Source organism: Zea mays, chromosome 4 (assembly GCF_902167145.1).
Source record: "Zea mays cultivar B73 chromosome 4, Zm-B73-REFERENCE-NAM-5.0, whole genome shotgun sequence".
NCBI classification, from domain to species: Eukaryota; Viridiplantae; Streptophyta; class Magnoliopsida; order Poales; family Poaceae; genus Zea; species Zea mays.
This window is the reverse complement of record NC_050099.1, coordinates 108905505-108924007: the sequence shown is the minus strand read 5'-3', so window position 1 is coordinate 108924007 and position 18503 is coordinate 108905505. Positions and strand designations below refer to the sequence as shown.

Genomic DNA, 18503 nt, shown 5'->3' with positions numbered 1-18503 from the left:
TGACCATGAGGGAGATCAGCGAGCTCCCAGGTGCGGTTCGTCTCAACCGCGTCCATCTCCGACTGCATCGCGGCACGCCAAGCCGCATGTTTCTCGGCCTCCGCGAAAGACCGAGGCTCACCATCGTCGCATGCAAGATGCAACTCTCCTGCCAGTATACGAGATGCAGGGCATGGCACCGACGAGTCGATGAGAAGGCCCTCCACCCTTCGATACCGCAACGGCTCGCCGTCGTAGCACGCGTCGACGCGCTCCTCGTCGCGGGACAGAGGGGTCACGAGCTCCACTGGGTCGTGCTCGACACGAGCTAGTGTCGGAGAGGACGTTCCCGGAGAGGGTACCGTCGGTGCTGGAGTACGTGGTGGCGAAGAGCTCGCTGTAGCCGAAGTCGTGGTTGGAGTGCGTGGTGGTGAAGAGCTCGTTGTAGCAGGAGCTGGAGAGTTTGGCGCTGGAGTCGGTGGAGACTTGGGGGCTGGGGTAGACCTGCTCGGAGAAGAGTTGCCTACTCCCCCAGCTCCCTCAAAGTGGACGTACTCGATGGTGAAGTCGTACGTCGGAGTCGTGTCGTCGTCCACTGCCTTGTCCCACGCCCATCCTCGCCCTTCGTCGAACACTACGTCGCGCGCCGTGCGCACACGCTGTGTTCTTGGGTCAAGGATGCGGTAGGTCTTCGAGCCCTCCGCGTAGCCAATGAACACCCCCGGGGTGCTCCTATCGTCGAGCTTGCTGATGTGGCCAAGCTCCTTGGTGAACGTGAGGCAGCCGAAGACCCGTAGGTGAGAGACCGCCGGCTTGCGCCCATGCCAAGCCTCGTACAGTGTCATCCCGTTGAGAGCCTTGGTGGGCGAGCGGTTGAGGATGTAAACCGCTGTCACCACCGCCTCTCCCCAGAAGACAGCTGACATTCCTCTCTGCTTGAGGAGAGCCCGAGCCATCCCCACAACCGTCTGGTTGCGTCGCTCGACGACGCCGTTCTGCTGCGGCTGTACGGCGCGGAGTAGTGGCGCTGAACGCCCTCATCCGCGCAGTACGACGCGAACTCAGCCGCCGTGAATTCGCCGTCGGTGCGCAGCACGCGCAGCTTGCGGCCGCACTCCGCCTCCGCAGCGACCTGCACACGCCTGATGGCGTTCGCAGCCTCTCCCTTGCTGCCAAGGATCATCACCCACATGTAGCGGGAGAGATGGTCGACGAGCAGCAATAAGTAGTGTCGTCCTCCTGGTGTGGCTGGTGTCACCGGGCCACACAAGTCCTCATGCACGAGCTCGAGCCTCTCCTTGGCTTGGAAGCTCGACTGTTGGAGAAAGGGGAGTTGTCTCTGCTTTGTCAACACGCAGACATCGCATTATTGCTCCACATGGTCAAGACAAGGCAGGCCTCGTACCATCTCCTTGGCACTGAGTCGCTTCAAGGCCTCGAAGTTATGGTGCCTGAAGCGCTCGTGCCATTGCCATGCCCCGTCGTCTCGACGAGCAGCAAGGCAGCAAGGTTGTGCCACCTTCACATTGAGGATGTATAGCCGATTTGGACTCCTGCGTACCTTGGCAAGAAAGCGACGAGAGGGATCCCAGATCCTCATGACTCCATGCTCGACCGCCACGCGCGAACCGTTCTCATCCAGCTGTCCCAAGCTGATGATAGAGTTCCTCAACCCTGTGCTCACCAGACGTGGCGGTGAAGACGACTGAGCCGGCGCCCTTGATCTCTACGCCGGAGGCGTCCCCAAACTTGACGGAGCCTCGAACGCTAGAGTCAAGCTCGGTGAACTCTCGTCGGCCGGTCATGTGATGAGTGGCGCCGGTGTCGAGGCACCATCCTTCGATCATGTCCTTGTTGGAGCCGTCGCCGAGGAAAGCCCGTGCTTTCGACTCATCAAGGTGGAGGAGTGTCGCTGCGGCCGGTGCCGCTGGAGATGGCTCGATGCTTGCATGTGCCAGGAGCAGGGTCTCCTCCTCCGCCTCCGCCTGTGCGACGTTGGCATGACCACGTCGTGGCTGCCGACATTCCCTGGCCCAGTGGCCAAGCTTGCCGCAGTTGTGACAGCCGTCGTCTCGTGCCGGCTTCTTGTTGCCGACGGCGCCGCCTTGGGCACCTCCACGGGCACCACCCTCAGCATGTCCTCGCGCCCCGGCCTGGGCGCCTCCACGCGCCTTGCGCTGCTTGCCGCGTTTGCGGCCTCATGTCGAGGACTCCCCCTTCTTCTTGTCACCCTGACAGGCCTCCCACTGCTCCCGAGTGAGATGTAGCTTCCCGCCGATAGTGATAGGCCCAGAGGGAGCCTGTGGTTCGTCGCCGTCGACCATCTTGAGACGACCTATCGCTTCTTCGATCGTCATCGTGCAGAGGTCTACCAGAGACTCGATCGAGCGAGCAATCTGCTTGTACTTCTCGGGGATGCAACGGAAGAGCTTCTCAACAGCTCTCTCCTCATCGTAGGTGTCGTCGCCGAACTACACCATCTTCTGCAACAGAGTGTTGAGGCGGAGAGCAAAGTCATCAACATCCTCACCTGGCTTGAAGGCCAGGTTCTCCCACTCCTTGCGAAGTGCCTTGCAGTTTGGTCTTGCGGGCACGGTCGCTGCCGATGCGGGTCGCATCGATGGCGTCCCAGGCCTCCTTGGCAGTCCGCTTCTGGGAAAGCGAAAACTGCATCTCGGACAGGACTGCAGCAATGAGGGCATCCAGCGCCCGCCGATCCTCGTGGTAGTCGACGTCGCCGTACCGAACTGCTTCCCACATTTGGCGAACCTGGAGCCGTACCCTCATCACCGCGGCCCACTCGACGTAGTTGGTCTTGGTGAGGGTAGGCCACCCACCGCCGGGACCGATGTCCCTGACAATGGCCTGGGCCATGCGGCGACCATGGTACCGATCTGGGGAGGGAGAGTCGCGTCGCGTGCGCCCTGGCCCGGAGCGCCGTCAGCGCGTCGGCGCCTATCTGGGCTGCCTCCACGCGCGTCCCCATGGGGATGCGCGGCTGCCCACTGTGCCGCCTGCTCTCGCGCTGCTTCCCTCGCCAGCCTGAGCTCTTCGTCGGTGTTGTCGTCGACAGAAGCAGAGCTGCCAGCTCTACTGCCGTGCAGAACCTCGAGCTCTGCTGCCGCCGAACGTGCAGCATCCGCCGCCTCCGCTGCTTCTACTTCCGCTCTCGCTGCTGCCAGTTCCGCTGCCGCCAGCCGTGCTGCCCTCGCCGCTGTCGCTGCAACCGCTGCTGCTGCTCGCTCGTGTTCTTGTGTCGCGGCGACCTCGGCTTCCTGCTGGCGCCGCGCACTCGAAGTGACCGAGCGTAGGGACATGGTGGGCTAGTGAGGGGTCGCTGCATGTGGAAGAGGTTGTCTCAGACGAAAGGCTGCTCGTCTGAGCAAGAGAGGAAGGAACAGTTGGAGCTCTTGCTACCGACTGAGTGTGGGGAGAGGCGGGAAGGAGATGAACACGAGATGTTTAGGCTGCAAGATAGTTTGGCTCTGATACCAATTGTAAGTAGAGGGACTCTAACTCTCATCAAGAGGACGACACTATGAGTTGGGGCAATTTTCTGTTTATTTCCTCAAACACTACACAATGTCATACCCATCTAAGGGTTGGAGACCCATATTTATAGCCCTAGAGGCTGCACTACCACACCTTCTCACACACACTACACAACAGGATTGTCCTCTAGATGCTAAAGAGACTACAGAGGACAGTCAAAAGCGATTGTTGTCCTCTAGATACTAAAGAGACTACAGAGGACAGTCAAAAAGCGACTGCTGTCCTCTAGATGCTAAAGAGACTACAGAGGACAGTCAAGTTGTCCTCTAGATGCTAAAGGACTACAGAGGACAGTCAAAAACGACTGTTGTCCTCTAGATGCTCAAGACTTATTCCATCACCTTCGCCGGTTTTTCTAGCGTGCGCTCTGTGTAGGTTTTGGGCCCGGTTTTACTTAAAACTTGATCAATTCCATTATTCTTAATTGAGAGCAGAGCTCTTGCCATTACGTTCAAAAAAGACCCGATGAATGAACCCTCTCGTGTTTAGCCTGCTGACAAACCCCACATTGCTTGACAAAACTGATTACATCCGATTTTAAACCGTTCCACCAAAACACACGTCTGACTCGATGGTAAGTCGCTTTACTGCCATAATGACCTCCCACCACGCTGTCATGTAACACTGAAATCACCTCTTCAAAGCAGAGGCCAAATTCGACTCCCCTTTCGAATAATACCCTGTTGCAAAGAGAAACCCTACTCATTGGGGCTGGAGACTGCTGGTTGAGCGTTTTGAGCATCCTCATCAGTCACATAAGAATTGATAGCCTCTTTAATCCACCCTAGTTGCACCTCAGACACTGTCTGCAAAGCCATAAAGTGCCCCACTCGGGACAATGCGTTGGCAGCAACATTGTCCTTGTCTTTCCGATAAACAACCTTGAACTGCAGCCCCATAAGCTTAGCAATAGCCCTTTTCTGCAAATCACACTGCAGTAACTGATCATCAAAAAAACTGAGAGCTTTATGGTCGGTTTTGATACAAACTCAGCACGGTGAAGGTACTGACGCCACCTTTCTACTGCCAGCAAGTCAATAACAAAGCCAAGAACTCTTTCATAAATGGGCAACTTGAGTCTTACTCAGATAAGCAATGGGTCTGTGTTTTTGCATCAACACTGCTCCTACTCCATCACAAGCATCAGTTTCCACCATGAAAGGCTCATCAAATTGAGGCAAAGCTAAGACTGGGGTAGACTGCATAGCTTGTTGCAAGGCTTGAAAAGCTATCTCAGCCTCCTTGCCCCACTGAAATGCTTTGTGCTGCAACAATTTGCTAAGGGGTTTGGCAATCACACCATAGTGTCTCACAAACCACTTCTGTAATAACCAGTCAAACCCCAAAAAAACCTCAACTCAGTCACAGAGGTAGGAGTAGGCCAATTCTTCATAGCTTCAGTTTTGAAAGGATATGTAGCCACCCCTTGTTGAGAGATGATGTGGCCCAAATAAATCAGTTCAATTATACCAAAAACACACTTTGTCTTCTTGACAAAGAAGTGATGTTCCCTCAACCTGTCCAAGACCATTCTAATATGAGTCACATGCTCTGCACAAGAGGGACTACATATCAAAATATCATCAATAAACACCATAGAAAATTTCCTAAGAAAGGGTGCTAACACTGAGTTCATAGCACATTAGAAAGTAGCAGGGGCATTAGTGAATCCAAATGGCATAACTCTGAACTGATAATGGCCATGATGAGTTTTAAAGGTTGGTTTGTATTCATCAGCCTCCCCCATCTTTATATGGTGGTACCCAGTAGTGAGATCCAAGCTAGTAAAGAATTGTGTCCCTGCCAACGCATCCAATATCTCTTCCACTAAAGGCATAGGAAATTTGTTCTTAATTGTCAATGCATTCAACTTCCTGTAGTCCACACAGAATCTCCATGAGCCATCTTTTTTATTCACCAATAATGCTGGAGAAACAAATTGACTGACACTAGGAATGATGAGGCCAGCATCGAATAGGACAGTGTCTCTCAATTTCATTCTTGTGAAATGGTGAATACCTATAAGGTCCGGAATTGACTGGAACAGCCCTTGGTATCAAAGGAATATGTTGTCATAAGGCCTGACAGAAGCAAGCTGAGTGGGGACTGTAAAAATGTCAAATACCTGAAGCAAAAGCTGAATATCTGCTTCCAGGGTGTCCTTCAATTCAACCATGGGTTCCAACAAGACAAAAGCCCAAACCTCATTTCCTTTCACACATTTGTGCACTTGAGCAACTGACACATCCTAAACTGATGAGGGATCCTTCACTCCAACCCCATACAAAGTTACCTGAGTATCGTCATCCACAAATCTTAGCACTTTCTGTTCCCAATCACAGTGCATTGGACTATGATTTGTGAGCCAATCATACCTCAGAACTGCATCAAAAGCACTCAAAGACAATACTCTCGTATCAGTATGATAAAAGTGCCCATTAGCCCACCATTCCAACCGTTTTACCATAGTGGTGCTAATCATGGAATGCCCATTGGCCACCTTCACAGTCACAGGCTGACAAGAGTTGACAGCTAACCCCAACTGCTGAACCATATGTTCACTAATAAAACTGGTGGAACTACTGAGTCAATCAGCATTAGCATCACTAGCTTGTGTACAATAGATCTAACTCGCATGCTATTGTCACTATCAGGTCCAGCCAAAGCCTGCATAGATAATTGACAGGACATCTTCCTGTGACAACTGCTGCAAAATTTCATTAGTCAACACCATCGATATATCTTTAGTAACTACAGCATTAAGTTGTACTGGACCCAGTTTAGTACACTTTGCAATATGCCCTGGCTCAAACTTGTCACCACAAGCATAGCATAAACCATTCAGTCTTCTAAACTCTCTGCATCTCTCCTTGGACAAATCCACCCCAATTGCTGACCCTTACCCTCCAATGGACTGGGAATAGACTAGTCGGGACCTGTCACTGCCCTTTATACTTGCTGCGCTCCAGTACTTCCTGTTGCAATTGTGCTAGTAACATCGCCTTATCAACTGTGGTGGGTAACTGCACCTGCACCGCGTTCTGAATATCAGGTTTAAGATCATGCACAAACTGAGTCACGAAGAAGATTTCATCCAGTTCAGCATTGTGCACGACTGCACGGCAGCACCATATCGGACCTGCTCGAATTCAGTTATATAAGCCTCTGATGGAATAAGTCTTGAGCATCTAGAGGACAACAGTCGCTTTTGACTGTCCTCTGTAGTCTCTTTAACATCTAGAGGACAGCAGTCGCTTTTTGACTGTCCTCTGTAGTCGCTTTAGCATCTAGAGGACAACAGTCGCTTTTGACTGTCCTCTGTAGTCTCTTTAGCATCTAGAGGACAATCCTGTTGTGTACTGTGTGTGAGAAGGTGTGGTAGTGCAGCCTCTATGGCTATAAATATGGGTCTCCAACCCTTAGATGCGTATGGCATTGTGTAGTGTTTGAAGAAATAAACAAGAAAATTGCCCCAACTCATAGTGTCATCCTCTTGATGAGAGTTAGAGTCCCTTTACTTACAATTGGTATCAAAGCCAAACTATCCTGCAGCCTAAACATCTCGTGCTCATCTCCTTCCCGCGCCTCTCCCCACACTCAGTCGGCAGCAAGAGCTCCAACTGTTCCTTCCTCCCCTGCTCAGACGAGCAGCCTTTCGTCTGAGACAGCCTCTTCCGCACGCAGCGACCCCTCACTAGCCCACCATGTCCCTACGCTCGGCCACTTCGAGTGCGCGGCGCCAGCAGGAGGCCGAGGTCGCCGCGGCACAAGAACGCGAGCGAGCAGCAGCGGCGGCTGCAGCGACAGCGGCGAGGGCAGCACGATTGGCGGCGGCGGAACTGGCAGCGGCGAGAGCGGAAGTAGAAGCAGCGGAGGCGGCGGATGCTGCACGTGCGGCGGCAACAGAGCTCGAGGTTCTGCGCGGCAGTAGAGCTGGCAGCTCTGCTTCTGTCGACGACAACACCGACGAAGAGCTCAGGCTGGCGAGGGAAGCAGCGCGAGAGCAGGCGGCATAGTGGGCAGCCGCGCATCCCCATGGGGGCGCGCGTGGCGGCAGCCCGGATACGCGCTGACGGCGCTCTAGGCGGAGGCGCACGCGGCGGCAGCCCAGACGGGCGTAGACGCGCCGGCGGTGCTCCCGGCGGCGGCGACCGAGTCGACGGAGATCGCGGCCTCTACAGGCGGCGCGGTTCTCCCTCCCCGGATCGGTACCATGGTCGCCGCATGGCCCAGGCCATTGTCAGGGACATCGGTCCCGGCGGTGGGTGGCCTACCCTCACCAAGACCAACTACGTCGAGTGGGCCGCGGTGGTGAGGGTACGGCTCCAGGTTCGCCACATGTGGGAAGCAGTTCGTTACGACGACGTCGACTACCACGAGGATCGGCGGGCGCTGGATGCCCTCATTGCTGCAGTCCCGCCCGAGATGCAGTTTTCGCTTTCCCAGAAGCGGACTGCCAAGGAGGCCTGGGACGCCATCGTTGCGACCCGCATCGGCAGCGATCGTGCCCAAAAGACCACACTGCAGGCACTTCGCAAGGAGTGGGAGAACCTGGCCTTCAAGCCAGGTGAGGATGTTGATGACTTTGCTCTCCGCCTCAACACTCTGTTGCAGAAGATGGTGCAGTTCGGCGACGACACCTACGATGAGGAGAGAGCTGTTGAGAAGCTCTTCCGTTGCATCCCCGAGAAGTACAGGAAGATTGCTCGCTCGATCGAGTCTCTGCTAGACCTCTCCACGATGACGATCGAAGAGGCGATTGGTCGCCTCAAGGTGGTCGACGGCGACGAACCACAGGCTCTCTCTGGGCCTATCACTATCGGCGGGAAGCTACATCTCACTCGGGAGCAGTGGGAGGCCTGTCAGGGTGACAAGAAGGGGGAGTCCTCCTCGACACGAGGCCGCAAACGCGGCATGCCGCGCAAGGCGCGTGGAGGCGCCCAGGCCGGGGCGCGAGGACATGCTGAGGGTGGTGCACGTGGAGGTGCCCAAGGCAGCGCCGTCGGCAACAAGAAGCCGGCACGAGACGACGGCTGCCACAACTGTGGCAAGCTTGGCCACTAGGCCAGGGATTGTCGGCAGCCACGACGTGGCCAGGCCAACGTCGCACAGGCGGAGGCGGAGGAGGAGACCCTGCCCCTGGCACATGCAAGCATCGAGCCATCTCCAGCGGCACCGGCCGCAGCGGCACTCCTCCACCTTGATGAGTCGAAAGCACGCGCTTTCCTCGGCGACGGCTCCAACAAGGACATGATCGAAGGATGGTGCCTCGACACCGGCGCCACTCATCACATGACCGGCCGACGGGAGTTCTTCACCGAGCTTGACTCTAGCGTCCGAGGCTCCGTCAAGTTTGGGGACGCCTCCGGCGTAGAGATCAAGGGCGCCGGCTCAGTCGTCTTCACCGCCGCGTCTGGTGAGCACAGGCTGCTCACCGGAGTCTGCTACATCCCCGCGTTGAGGAACTCTATCATCAGCTTGGGACAGCTGGATGAGAACGGTTCGCGTGTGGAGGTCGAGCACGGAGTCATGAGGATCTGAGATCCCTCTCGTCGCCTTCTTGCCAAGGTACACAGGAGTCCAAATCGGCTATACATCCTCAATGTGAAGGTGGCACAACCTTGCTGCCTTGCTGCTCGTCGAGACGACGGGGCATGGCAGTGGCACGAGCGCTTCGGGCACCTTAACTTCGAGGCCCTGAAGCGGCTCAGTGCTAAGGAGATGGTATGAGGCCTGCCGTGCCTTGACCATGTGGAACAATTCTGCGATGTCTGCGTGTTGACAAAGGAGAGACGGCTCCCCTTTCCCCAGCAGTCGAGCTTCCGAGCCAAGGAGAGGCTCGAGCTCGTGCATGGGGACTTGTGTGGCCCGGTGACACCAGCCACACCAGGAGGACGACGCTACTTCTTGCTGCTCGTCGACGATCTCTCCCGCTACATGTGGGTGATGATCCTTGGCAGCAAGGGAGAGGCTGCGAACACCATCAGGCGTGTGCAGGTCGCTGCGGAGGCGGAGTGCGGCCGCAAGCTGCGCGTGCTGCGCACCGACAACGGCGGCGAATTCACGGCGGCTGAGTTCGCGTCGTACTGCGCGGATGAGGGCGTTCAGCGCCATTACTCCGCGCCATACAGCCCGCAGCAAAACGGTGTCGTCGAGCGGCGCAACCAGACGGTTGTGGGGATGGCTCGCGCTCTCCTCAAGCAGAGAGGAATGCCAGCTGTCTTCTGGGGAGAGGTGGTGGTGACAGCGGTTTACATCCTCGACCGCTCGCCCACCAAGGCTCTCAACGGGATGACACCGTACGAGGCTTGGCATGGGCGCAAGCCGGCGGTCTCTCACCTACGGGTCTTCGGCTGCCTCGCGTTCACCAAGGAGCTTGGCCACATCAGCAAGCTCGACGATAGGAGCACCCCAGGGGTGTTCATTGGCTACGCGGAGGGCTCGAAGGCCTACCGCATCCTTGACCCAAGAACACAGCGTGTGCGCACGGCGCGCGACGTAGTGTTCGACGAAGGGCGAGGATGGGCGTGGGACAAGGCGGTGGACGACGGCACGACTCCGACGTACGACTTCACCATCGAGTACGTCCACTTTGAGGGAGCTGGGGGAGTAGGCAACTCTTCTCCGAGCAGGTCTACCCCAGCCCCCAAGTCTCCACCGACTCCAGCGCCAAACTCTCCAGCTCCTGCTACAACGAGCTCTTCACCACCACGCACTCCAACCACGACTCTGGCTACAGCGAGCTCTTCGCCACCACGTACTCCAGCACTGACAGTACCCTCTCCGGGAACGTCCTCTCCGACACCAGCTCGTGTCGAGCACGACCCAGTGGAGCTCGTGACCCCTCTGTCCCGCGACGAGGAGCACGTCGACGCGTGCTACGACGGCGAGCCGTTGCGGTATCGAAGGGTGGAGGGCCTTCTCATCGACCCGTCGGTGCCAGGCCCTGCATCTCGCATTCTGGCAGGAGAGTTGCATCTTGCATGCGACGATGGTGAGCCTCGATCTTTCGCGGAGGCCGAGAAACATGCGGCTTGGCAATGCCGCTATGCAGTCGGAGATGGACGCGGTTGAGACGAACCGCACCTGGGAGCTCGCTGATCTCCCTCATGGTCATCGCGCGATCACCCTTAAATGGGTGTTCAAACTGAAGAGGGATGAAGCCGGCGCCATCGTCAAGCACAAGGCTCGCTTGGTGGCACGCGGTTTCCTACAGCAGGAGGGGATCGACTTCGACGATGCTTTCGCCCCCGTGGCACGGATGGAATCCGTGCGACTCCTCCTTGCGCTGTCAGCCCAGCAGGGCTGGCACGTTCATCACATGGACGTCAAGTCGGCGTTTCTTAACGGCGACTTAAAGGAGGAGGTCTACGTACACCAGCCGCTAGGTTTTGCGATCCCTGGCAAGGAGGGCAAGGTGTTGCGCCTGCGCAAAGCTCTCTATGGCCTGCGACAGGCACCGAGGGCGTGGAATGCCAAGCTGGATTCCACGCTCAAAGGAATGGGTTTCACGCCAAGCTCGCACGAGGCGGCCATCTATCGACGATGCAATGGAGGAAGTGCCCTGCTGGTGGGTGTCTACGTCGACGACTTGGTGATCACCGGCGCCAAGGATGTAGAGGTGGCAGCGTTCAAGGAAGAGATGAAGGCCACCTTCCAAATGAGTGACCTGGGGCATCTCTCCTTCTACCTGGGGATTGAGGTGCACCAGGGAGACTCCGGGATCACACTTCGCCAGATCGCCTACGCCAAGCGCATTGTTGAGCTGGCTGGGCTCACCGACTGCAACCCAGCTCTCACTCCGATGGAGGAGAGGCTGAAGCTGAGTCGCGACAGCACGACGGAGGAGGTGGATGCTACACAGTACCGGCGTCTTGTGGGGAGCCTTCGCTACCTCGTCCACACACGGCCTGACTTGGCATACTCCGTCGGCTACGTTAGTCGGTTCTTGCAGCGACCGACGACGGAGCATGAGCAGGCTGTGAAAAGGATCATCCACTATGTTGCGGGGACTCTCGACCACGGTCTCTACTACCCGAGGTGCCCTAGGGATGCACACCTTGTCGTATACAGCGACAGCGACCACGCCGTTGACATCGACACTAGCAAGAGCACAAGCGGGATCCTCTTCTTCCTCGGCAAGTGCCTCATTAGCTGGCAGTCGGTCAAGCAGCAGGTGGTGGCCATGTCCAGCTGCGAGGCCGAGTACATAGCGGCGTCCACTGCTTCGACTCAGGCGCTCTGGCTGGCTCGACTGCTCGGTGATCTCCTCGGGAGAGACACTGGAGCGGTGGAACTCAGGGTGGACAGCCAGTCCGCTCTGGCATTGGCCAAGAACCTCGTGTTCCATGAACGGAGCAAGCACATCCGGCTGAGATACCACTTCATCCGAGACTGCTTGGCAGAAGGGAGCATCAAGGCGCGTTACATCAACACCAAGGATCAGCTTGCAGACCTGCTCACCAAGCCCCTTGGGAAGATCAAGTTTGTTGAGCTTTGCTCGAGGTCCGGGATGGCCCAACTTTCTCACAAGACGACGCCCAAGACTTAGGGGGAGAATGATGGAATAAGTCTTGAGCATCTAGAGGACAACAGTCGCTTTTGACTGTCCTCTGTAGTCTCTTTAGCATCTAGAGGACATCAGTCGCTTTTTGACGGTCCTCTGTAGTCGCTTTAGCATCTAGAGGACAACAGTCGCTTTTGACTGTCCTTTGTAGTCTCTTTAGCATCTAGAGGACAATCCTGTTGTGTAGTGTGTGTGAGAAGGTGTGGTAGTGCAGCCTCTAGGGCTATAAATATGGGTCTCCAACCCTTAGATGGGTATGTAGTGTTTGAAGAAATAAACAAGAAAATTGCCCCAACTCATAGTGTCATCCTCTTGATGAGAGTTAGAGTCCCTCTACTTACAGCCTCAACACTTTCAGTATGCCTCAGATTCAATAACTTCCTCAAAGCTTTTGGATAGGCATCAACACCAAACTTAGCTTCTATCACAGCCACAAATTCCATCCAATTGCCCATTCCATTCCGCAGCTTATACACCTGCCATCATCGAACAGCGTTCTGTTCCATATGCATTGCTGCTGCTGACACCAAGTTGCTTCCGGTAATTTGAAAATAGTGTAGTCTACAAACTTATCCAACCAAACCACCGGATCCTCTCCAACAAATGTCGAGAATGATAGTTTTGGCAATACCTGACGACCCTGATCAGGATGCATCCGTCATACACTCTAGAGTCCCAACGTCATACACTTGATGGGTCCACCATGATCCACCCGCTTCCCGAACCGAGGTAGTCGACGACGTTGGTACGGTTCATCCCCACACTCCTCCGATTCATTCGATTTGTCTCCAAACTATCTGTCCATCTTCTCCAACCTCAATTGCGCCACCACTCGACCAGTCTCTTCTACTTTTTGAAACAACTCGTTCCTCTCCTCCGCCACTTGCTCTGACACAGATGCCGCAAGGTCGGATTGAGCTAGAAGTTGGTTCTAGACCCGTTTCCAACTCCTTCAGTTATCCGGTAAAATTGCTCAAGGCGTCGAACACCTTACTCCACTTCTCTTGACCAACTCTGTCGTAGTCCGCCATCGCCTCCAAGATGAATCTTGTCTGTGCCGATGGTTTTGCTGACAGAGCCGTGGTGACACCCTGATCCTTCCTCTGTCCTCGAATCGACCAAACTCTGGTACTACTTGTGATAGCCCTTGGCCGACGGTACGCCATACGTGAGCGACCACGACGATCGCCAGAAGTGATTCGGCGTGTGCGCTGTTTGAAAGAGTGAGATAAGTCTTCTGGAACAAATTCTGTTATTTAGTTTTTCATACCCCACCTGACGGCCACTTGGGTATTTAAACGCTTACAACACCGGCCCACGGCCCACACGACTCCACAACCCACACAGAAGCCCACCAATCACAACTTGCTCCCCTACCCATATTACTTACTGCCAACAGTGTGCCGCCTACTGACTACTGCAGACTCATATCACCATCTCCTCCCGTGTAGCGTCCCACACGCTTACAAGACATTACAAAATAGTGTCAAAGGGAGGGAGGGGGTGGCTACCCCATGTTTGGTTCCTGTTACAACACTGAAATCTAACATGTAAATGCAGTAGAAAATTCCTAACTCCTCTTTATGATTTATCTCTTTCTGTTTGGCTCCCTTAATAACTGTTCTAATCCTCTGCCACTGCTATGAAACAAATTAATCATCTACACAACCTCAAATGCTCCCGTGATGTGTACAATAAATAGAAAGTGGTAAATAATGTGAGAAACCATTATGAATTTCAAAAGTCCAATTAATTTAGAGCTGTCAAGTTCAACTAGAAACGTCAATGAAAACCAATAAAAACACACTTACAAAGCCCAGTTCCTCCATGGTTCAACTTTCAGAAACCGGAAAAGGCTGTATAAATCCTCCAAATTGTTCTGTGAGTAAAGTAAACTTCATAAATTTGAATGCATAAGCACCTAGTACGCAAATACATGCGTGAAAAATAAGAGTAAAATGTCGGCTCCATAATCCTGCATTAGGGATAAACATGATATGTTCAGGGAATTCTAACAAAGACCGATAGATCTACACATATTCTCACCTGAATTGGTGTACCAGTGAGACACCAGCGCCGATCTGCAGTCAGAGCAGCCGCAGCTAGGGATATCAAACTTTTAGAAGATTTTATCATGTGTGCTTCGTCAAGCACAACTCTGAACCAATGTACAGAGTACAAAGCCCCATTTTCTGTTGAACCCTAGCCAAGCAGATATCAAAAGTTCAGTCAAGAATAAGTTTGCATAATTCAAACTAAATATTAATAGCAATGGACCCAGCAGTTCCCCATCATTGCATCCATACTTTGGTCAATGTGGCTATCTTGTTTATGCATGTATGGACCAAATTTAAGCAAGCCATATTTTACCAATAAGATTGTGTAAGTATGACATGAAGGATCAAATGCAGAAACATGGTGGGAAGGACAAAAGACAAGCAAATGGGTAATGCATTATCTGTATTATTTTGATAAAAAATGGACACAAGTAAAAGTAGAAGATGTCAAATCAAGTGGCTATAGTAGTAAGAGTATGCAAATGACCAATCAATCGCATGGTCTGGTGCTATCTAGGTTATCTTAATTCTTAACCAATGAATTTTTTACAAAAGCTTGAACATAATAAGAGTAAACTGAAAGAGATATAAGATCTCAGAGCTTACATCGATTGAAAACTCTGATGACACAACACCATATGTAGTCAGGACAATATCACTCTGACCAATGATGCTTGCATCTTTTGGCCTGTTTTGTCCATAGTGAACATATATATTCGCAGTGCCTGGCTTAGTATGAGCTTCAATCTCTGCCTGTTATTCATAACATCAACTCTAGTGTTCAGAAAAATAGTTGAAAGAAACACTTAAAGATGAAATTGGTAAAGCAAGTCAAAATTATGTTAACCTCTTATCTTTTACTTTTCTGCAGCAAATAAGCACACATATAATGTAGCATAGGCAATGGTGGGGTGGTGCCACAATTAGAACTATACCTTCCACTGACTAATTAGTGTCATTGGACAGATAATTAGATTGCTTCCTCCAATAAGTGGGGCCTTAGGTTTCTTGTGTTTGCTAAAAGAGAAAGGGTTAGCAAGCTTCTTCACAGCATCATGCGATTCACCCAACCCACTAGCTTCTCTAGGGGTCTGAGCAGCATTCTGAGTTGTGATGCATCCTTTGCTAGAATCAGAAAGAAGAAGAGCTATCGTCATAATAGTCTTCCCCAGTCCCATTGCATCTGCCAGAATCTTAATTTTTACTCCAGTTAATAGAATTGATCGTAAAATCAACCAGAAACGATAGCTATCATAGAAATGCTAAACATAAAGAAATACAATATTAAAAATATTCTTACTCCTCCTCTAGAAAGTTGTAATGTACTAGGAAATTCAGTTGTAGCATCGCCTGAAAACACGTTCAAGTACAAAACGAGTTCCCTCCTGAAATAAATGCAATAAAATATGAAATGTAATGTCCAACTATTGCCAGAATGGTTATTAAAAACAGCTCATATAACACATGCATACTTATCCTCAAGTTTGTATGCTTCCCAACAAGGGTGAAGGGTTGTAGCGGCATCCTGGGAAGAACTACCTTTCTCAAGCTGCAGCATCCAATGAAGTGCCTGCTTTTGATAAGAGCGTAGATCACACATCAGAGAATCAGGGGGAGCCCTTTCCTACAAAATATAAATTCAGAGCACACTGAGGTCAGGATAATATCCACTAGTTGCTGAAACACTGCACAACGATGGGCTGTTGAATTACCTCTAGTGCACAGCTGTCTGAGATCCCAATTATATCATCCAAATCTGAATCTGAAACAGTTTCTTCACCATGATCATCTTCGTTTCCATCAGAAGACAACCTCAATCTGCCGGATGTCAGCTTTGCAGCAGGAGACCCTATACTGCTCTGTTCAGGCAGAAAAAACATAAAAGGCCAATATCTATTATTTTGATAGCAGTGTAACGAATGAAGTACTAAACTATTACCTTTGTTTCAGTTGGCCGCTTCCTGGAATAAAGATCTTCTGGAGTAAAAGCGGCCTGTTTTCAATTTATGTCAAACCAAAAAAAATCAGACCATACTAAAATGTTGATTCCAGAGAAAGAGGAATGCATGTGACTTAAATGGACTTGTTTCTTTTAATGTCTTTTTATACCTTTATCCACATTCTAAAATCATATGTTGTACAATGTTGGGGTAAAGATATATAAATGGTTCTCATACTTCTTAATTTTTTGCTTTCAGTGTTCATCAGTGACTGTTCAAAAAATATTTATCAACGCTACGCTAATTTCATGATACCAAAGAACACCTAATTACAATTGTACAAACTTTGGCAATGCATATTTATACATTCACCTATCCAAGAGCTTTAAATTGGTAGACTTTTGCAGTGCATTTGCACTAGATAATAAACGAGCAGGGGATGATAAGAGCGCACAGCTCACCTTAATAAAAGGAGCAAGTCCTATCAATTTGAAAAGTGCAGGTAGGGGGTGAAATGTGGAGTCATATGGAGCAAATCGAGCTGCTTTGGGTGACGATTGCTTTTGATCATGAAACATTGAGCTGTTGATATATATACTACAAAGTACAAGACCTCAGCGAAGGTGGTGTAGTCAAGCAACAAAGATGCTAAATTGCATATAAACTGGACTTAGTTTCAGTCGTGGTTTGTATACCTCACTGACAAGAGGACAGTGTCCATAATGGTAAGCACCTCGGGAGCTGATTTGCACGAGCCCTTGACTTTTAACTTGTTCTCTTTGAGAAGGGGAAGGAGGCACCTTGCCCACTCATTGGGGATGCGACCCACCTAAAACAGCAACAAATTGTTCATACAATAGCTTGATGCACTGCCAAGATGGGGTGGGCAGCAATGATGAAGTAGTGTACCTCCCCGTGGCTCGGGGTGGAGAAGCGCATGATCTCGGAGGAGCAGGAAGCTAGGGCGGGACGGCTCGGACGGCTCTTGCCCACGGCGGTTGTGGCATTGGGGAAGCTGAAGGTGACCACGTCCCCTGAGGTAATTCGCCTTCCCTTGCAGGTGGACAGCCCCACCATCTCGGCGCTCCCCACCAGCCACCAGTGCTCCTCGCTGCCACCGTTGCTTGTAGTGGACTTAGGTTTCTCTGCCGTGGGCATGGGCCGGGTAGGGGCTTTGCATGGTGGGGTTGAGTCGACGAGGGCTTTGGCGGGTTTCCCCGGCGAAGGGGAGGGCGATGGACAGGGAAAGGGAGACGGCGACGGCGGGAGAGGTGGCGCAGCCTTGTTGAGGTCGAGGAGGATGTTAATGGCCTTGGTGGGGTCGTCGCCGGCCATGTGGAGAGCACGGATGATGTCCATCTCCGGTGTACCCTCGCCAAGCACCATGCGCACAATGGCCACTTGCTCCTCCCGCTCCTTCACCATCTCCCACGCAAGAAGGCGGCGGCGGCTCTGCTCGCACCCGGCCGGCGAAATTTCCCCAGAACTCCTGCTTCGCGCCGCCGACTATTAGATTTCGCGGGAAGGTGGGAGGGCTAGACCGATTTGCCCTCGCAACACTTAGGACATGTGCAACATAATGCTTTGGAACAATTTTCTAAATATAAAAGACAGCTTCAAAAAACTACATAATACAATCCTAAATCTCTAAGTAATAAATGCAATCAAAATATAATAATGTATAGGGAGTGTTGGAACTTGCTCTCCCGAGCAAGATGATCCAACGCGAGAGTGAAAGTAATGCAAACAAGGTTTTAGGTTAGTAAGACAATTGCTCTGTTAATCTAGCCTCTTAAGGGCACTGTGCGAGGGTATTTATAGGTGCCTGAGTACCCAGCGTCTTGGATTAAGGACGCATGTGCCCTCAGGCGCCTAGGTCATCCCCGGAATATTCCCATAAAGCAGGGTTACAGACTGTCATTACAGAAAAGCCTTTACAAATCGGGCCCGTAATACACTCAGCCGCGCGGGACCTGTTACAATGGGTCGAATTCCACGTGGGCCTTCGTGTTGGACGAGGACGCGAGACGGGGCGACCTCGTCATAGGCCTTCGTCTTGCAGCGTGTTGGACGAAGGGTGAAAATTGTCGGTCGCTTTGCCTCCGTTGGTGTGGCGAGATCGGCGAAGGCATCGAGCGAAGGGTAGCGTCTTCGCTTTTGCCCCAACATTTGCCCTCCGAGGGACCAGTTTGACTAAGTCATCTGGTGCCGAAGACGTCGCTAGATGGTGGAGACGCTGCCCTCGCTCGAAGTGGTTCCGCGGGGGTTTTTGATGTGACCGTTGACGGACGCGCACTGTTGGACTGCGGGTTTCCCGAAGCGTCGCGTCCTGTGTATAAAAAGGGGGCGGGGCGGCGCGGGTCAGGTACTCTTTCTGTGCGCCGCAAAACCCTAGCCTCCTCTTGAAAC

The 18503-nt window shown here is 52.5% G+C and overlaps 1 protein-coding gene across 3 annotated transcripts in view; it reads right to left on the bottom strand.

Annotated features, from left to right (window-relative positions):
• Positions 1-17665, bottom strand: part of LOC103653576 (DNA repair protein RAD5A) — a 39174-nt gene extending 21509 nt beyond the window's left edge. For 2 of the 3 annotated variants that reach the window (XR_004857790.1, XM_008680447.4), the window contains exons 1-11: positions 17004-17665; positions 16790-16923; positions 16556-16691; positions 16094-16147; positions 15867-16013; positions 15627-15778; positions 15455-15539; positions 15090-15347; positions 14761-14907; positions 14144-14299; positions 13909-13976 (exon numbers count right to left, since the gene is read on the bottom strand). Coding sequence is in view for 2 of the 3 variants with exons in the window: in XM_008680447.4 (XP_008678669.2) it covers positions 13909-13976; positions 14144-14299; positions 14761-14907; positions 15090-15347; positions 15455-15539; positions 15627-15778; positions 15867-16013; positions 16094-16147; positions 16556-16691; positions 16790-16923; positions 17004-17519 (1853 nt within the window). In the remaining variant the exon portion in view is untranslated. The remainder of the gene's footprint in view (positions 1-13908; positions 13977-14143; positions 14300-14760; positions 14908-15089; positions 15348-15454; positions 15540-15626; positions 15779-15866; positions 16014-16093; positions 16148-16555; positions 16692-16789; positions 16924-17003) is intronic. The other variant, XM_008680448.3, reaches the window with a different exon arrangement.
• Between the last annotated feature and the right edge of the window lie 838 nt (positions 17666-18503).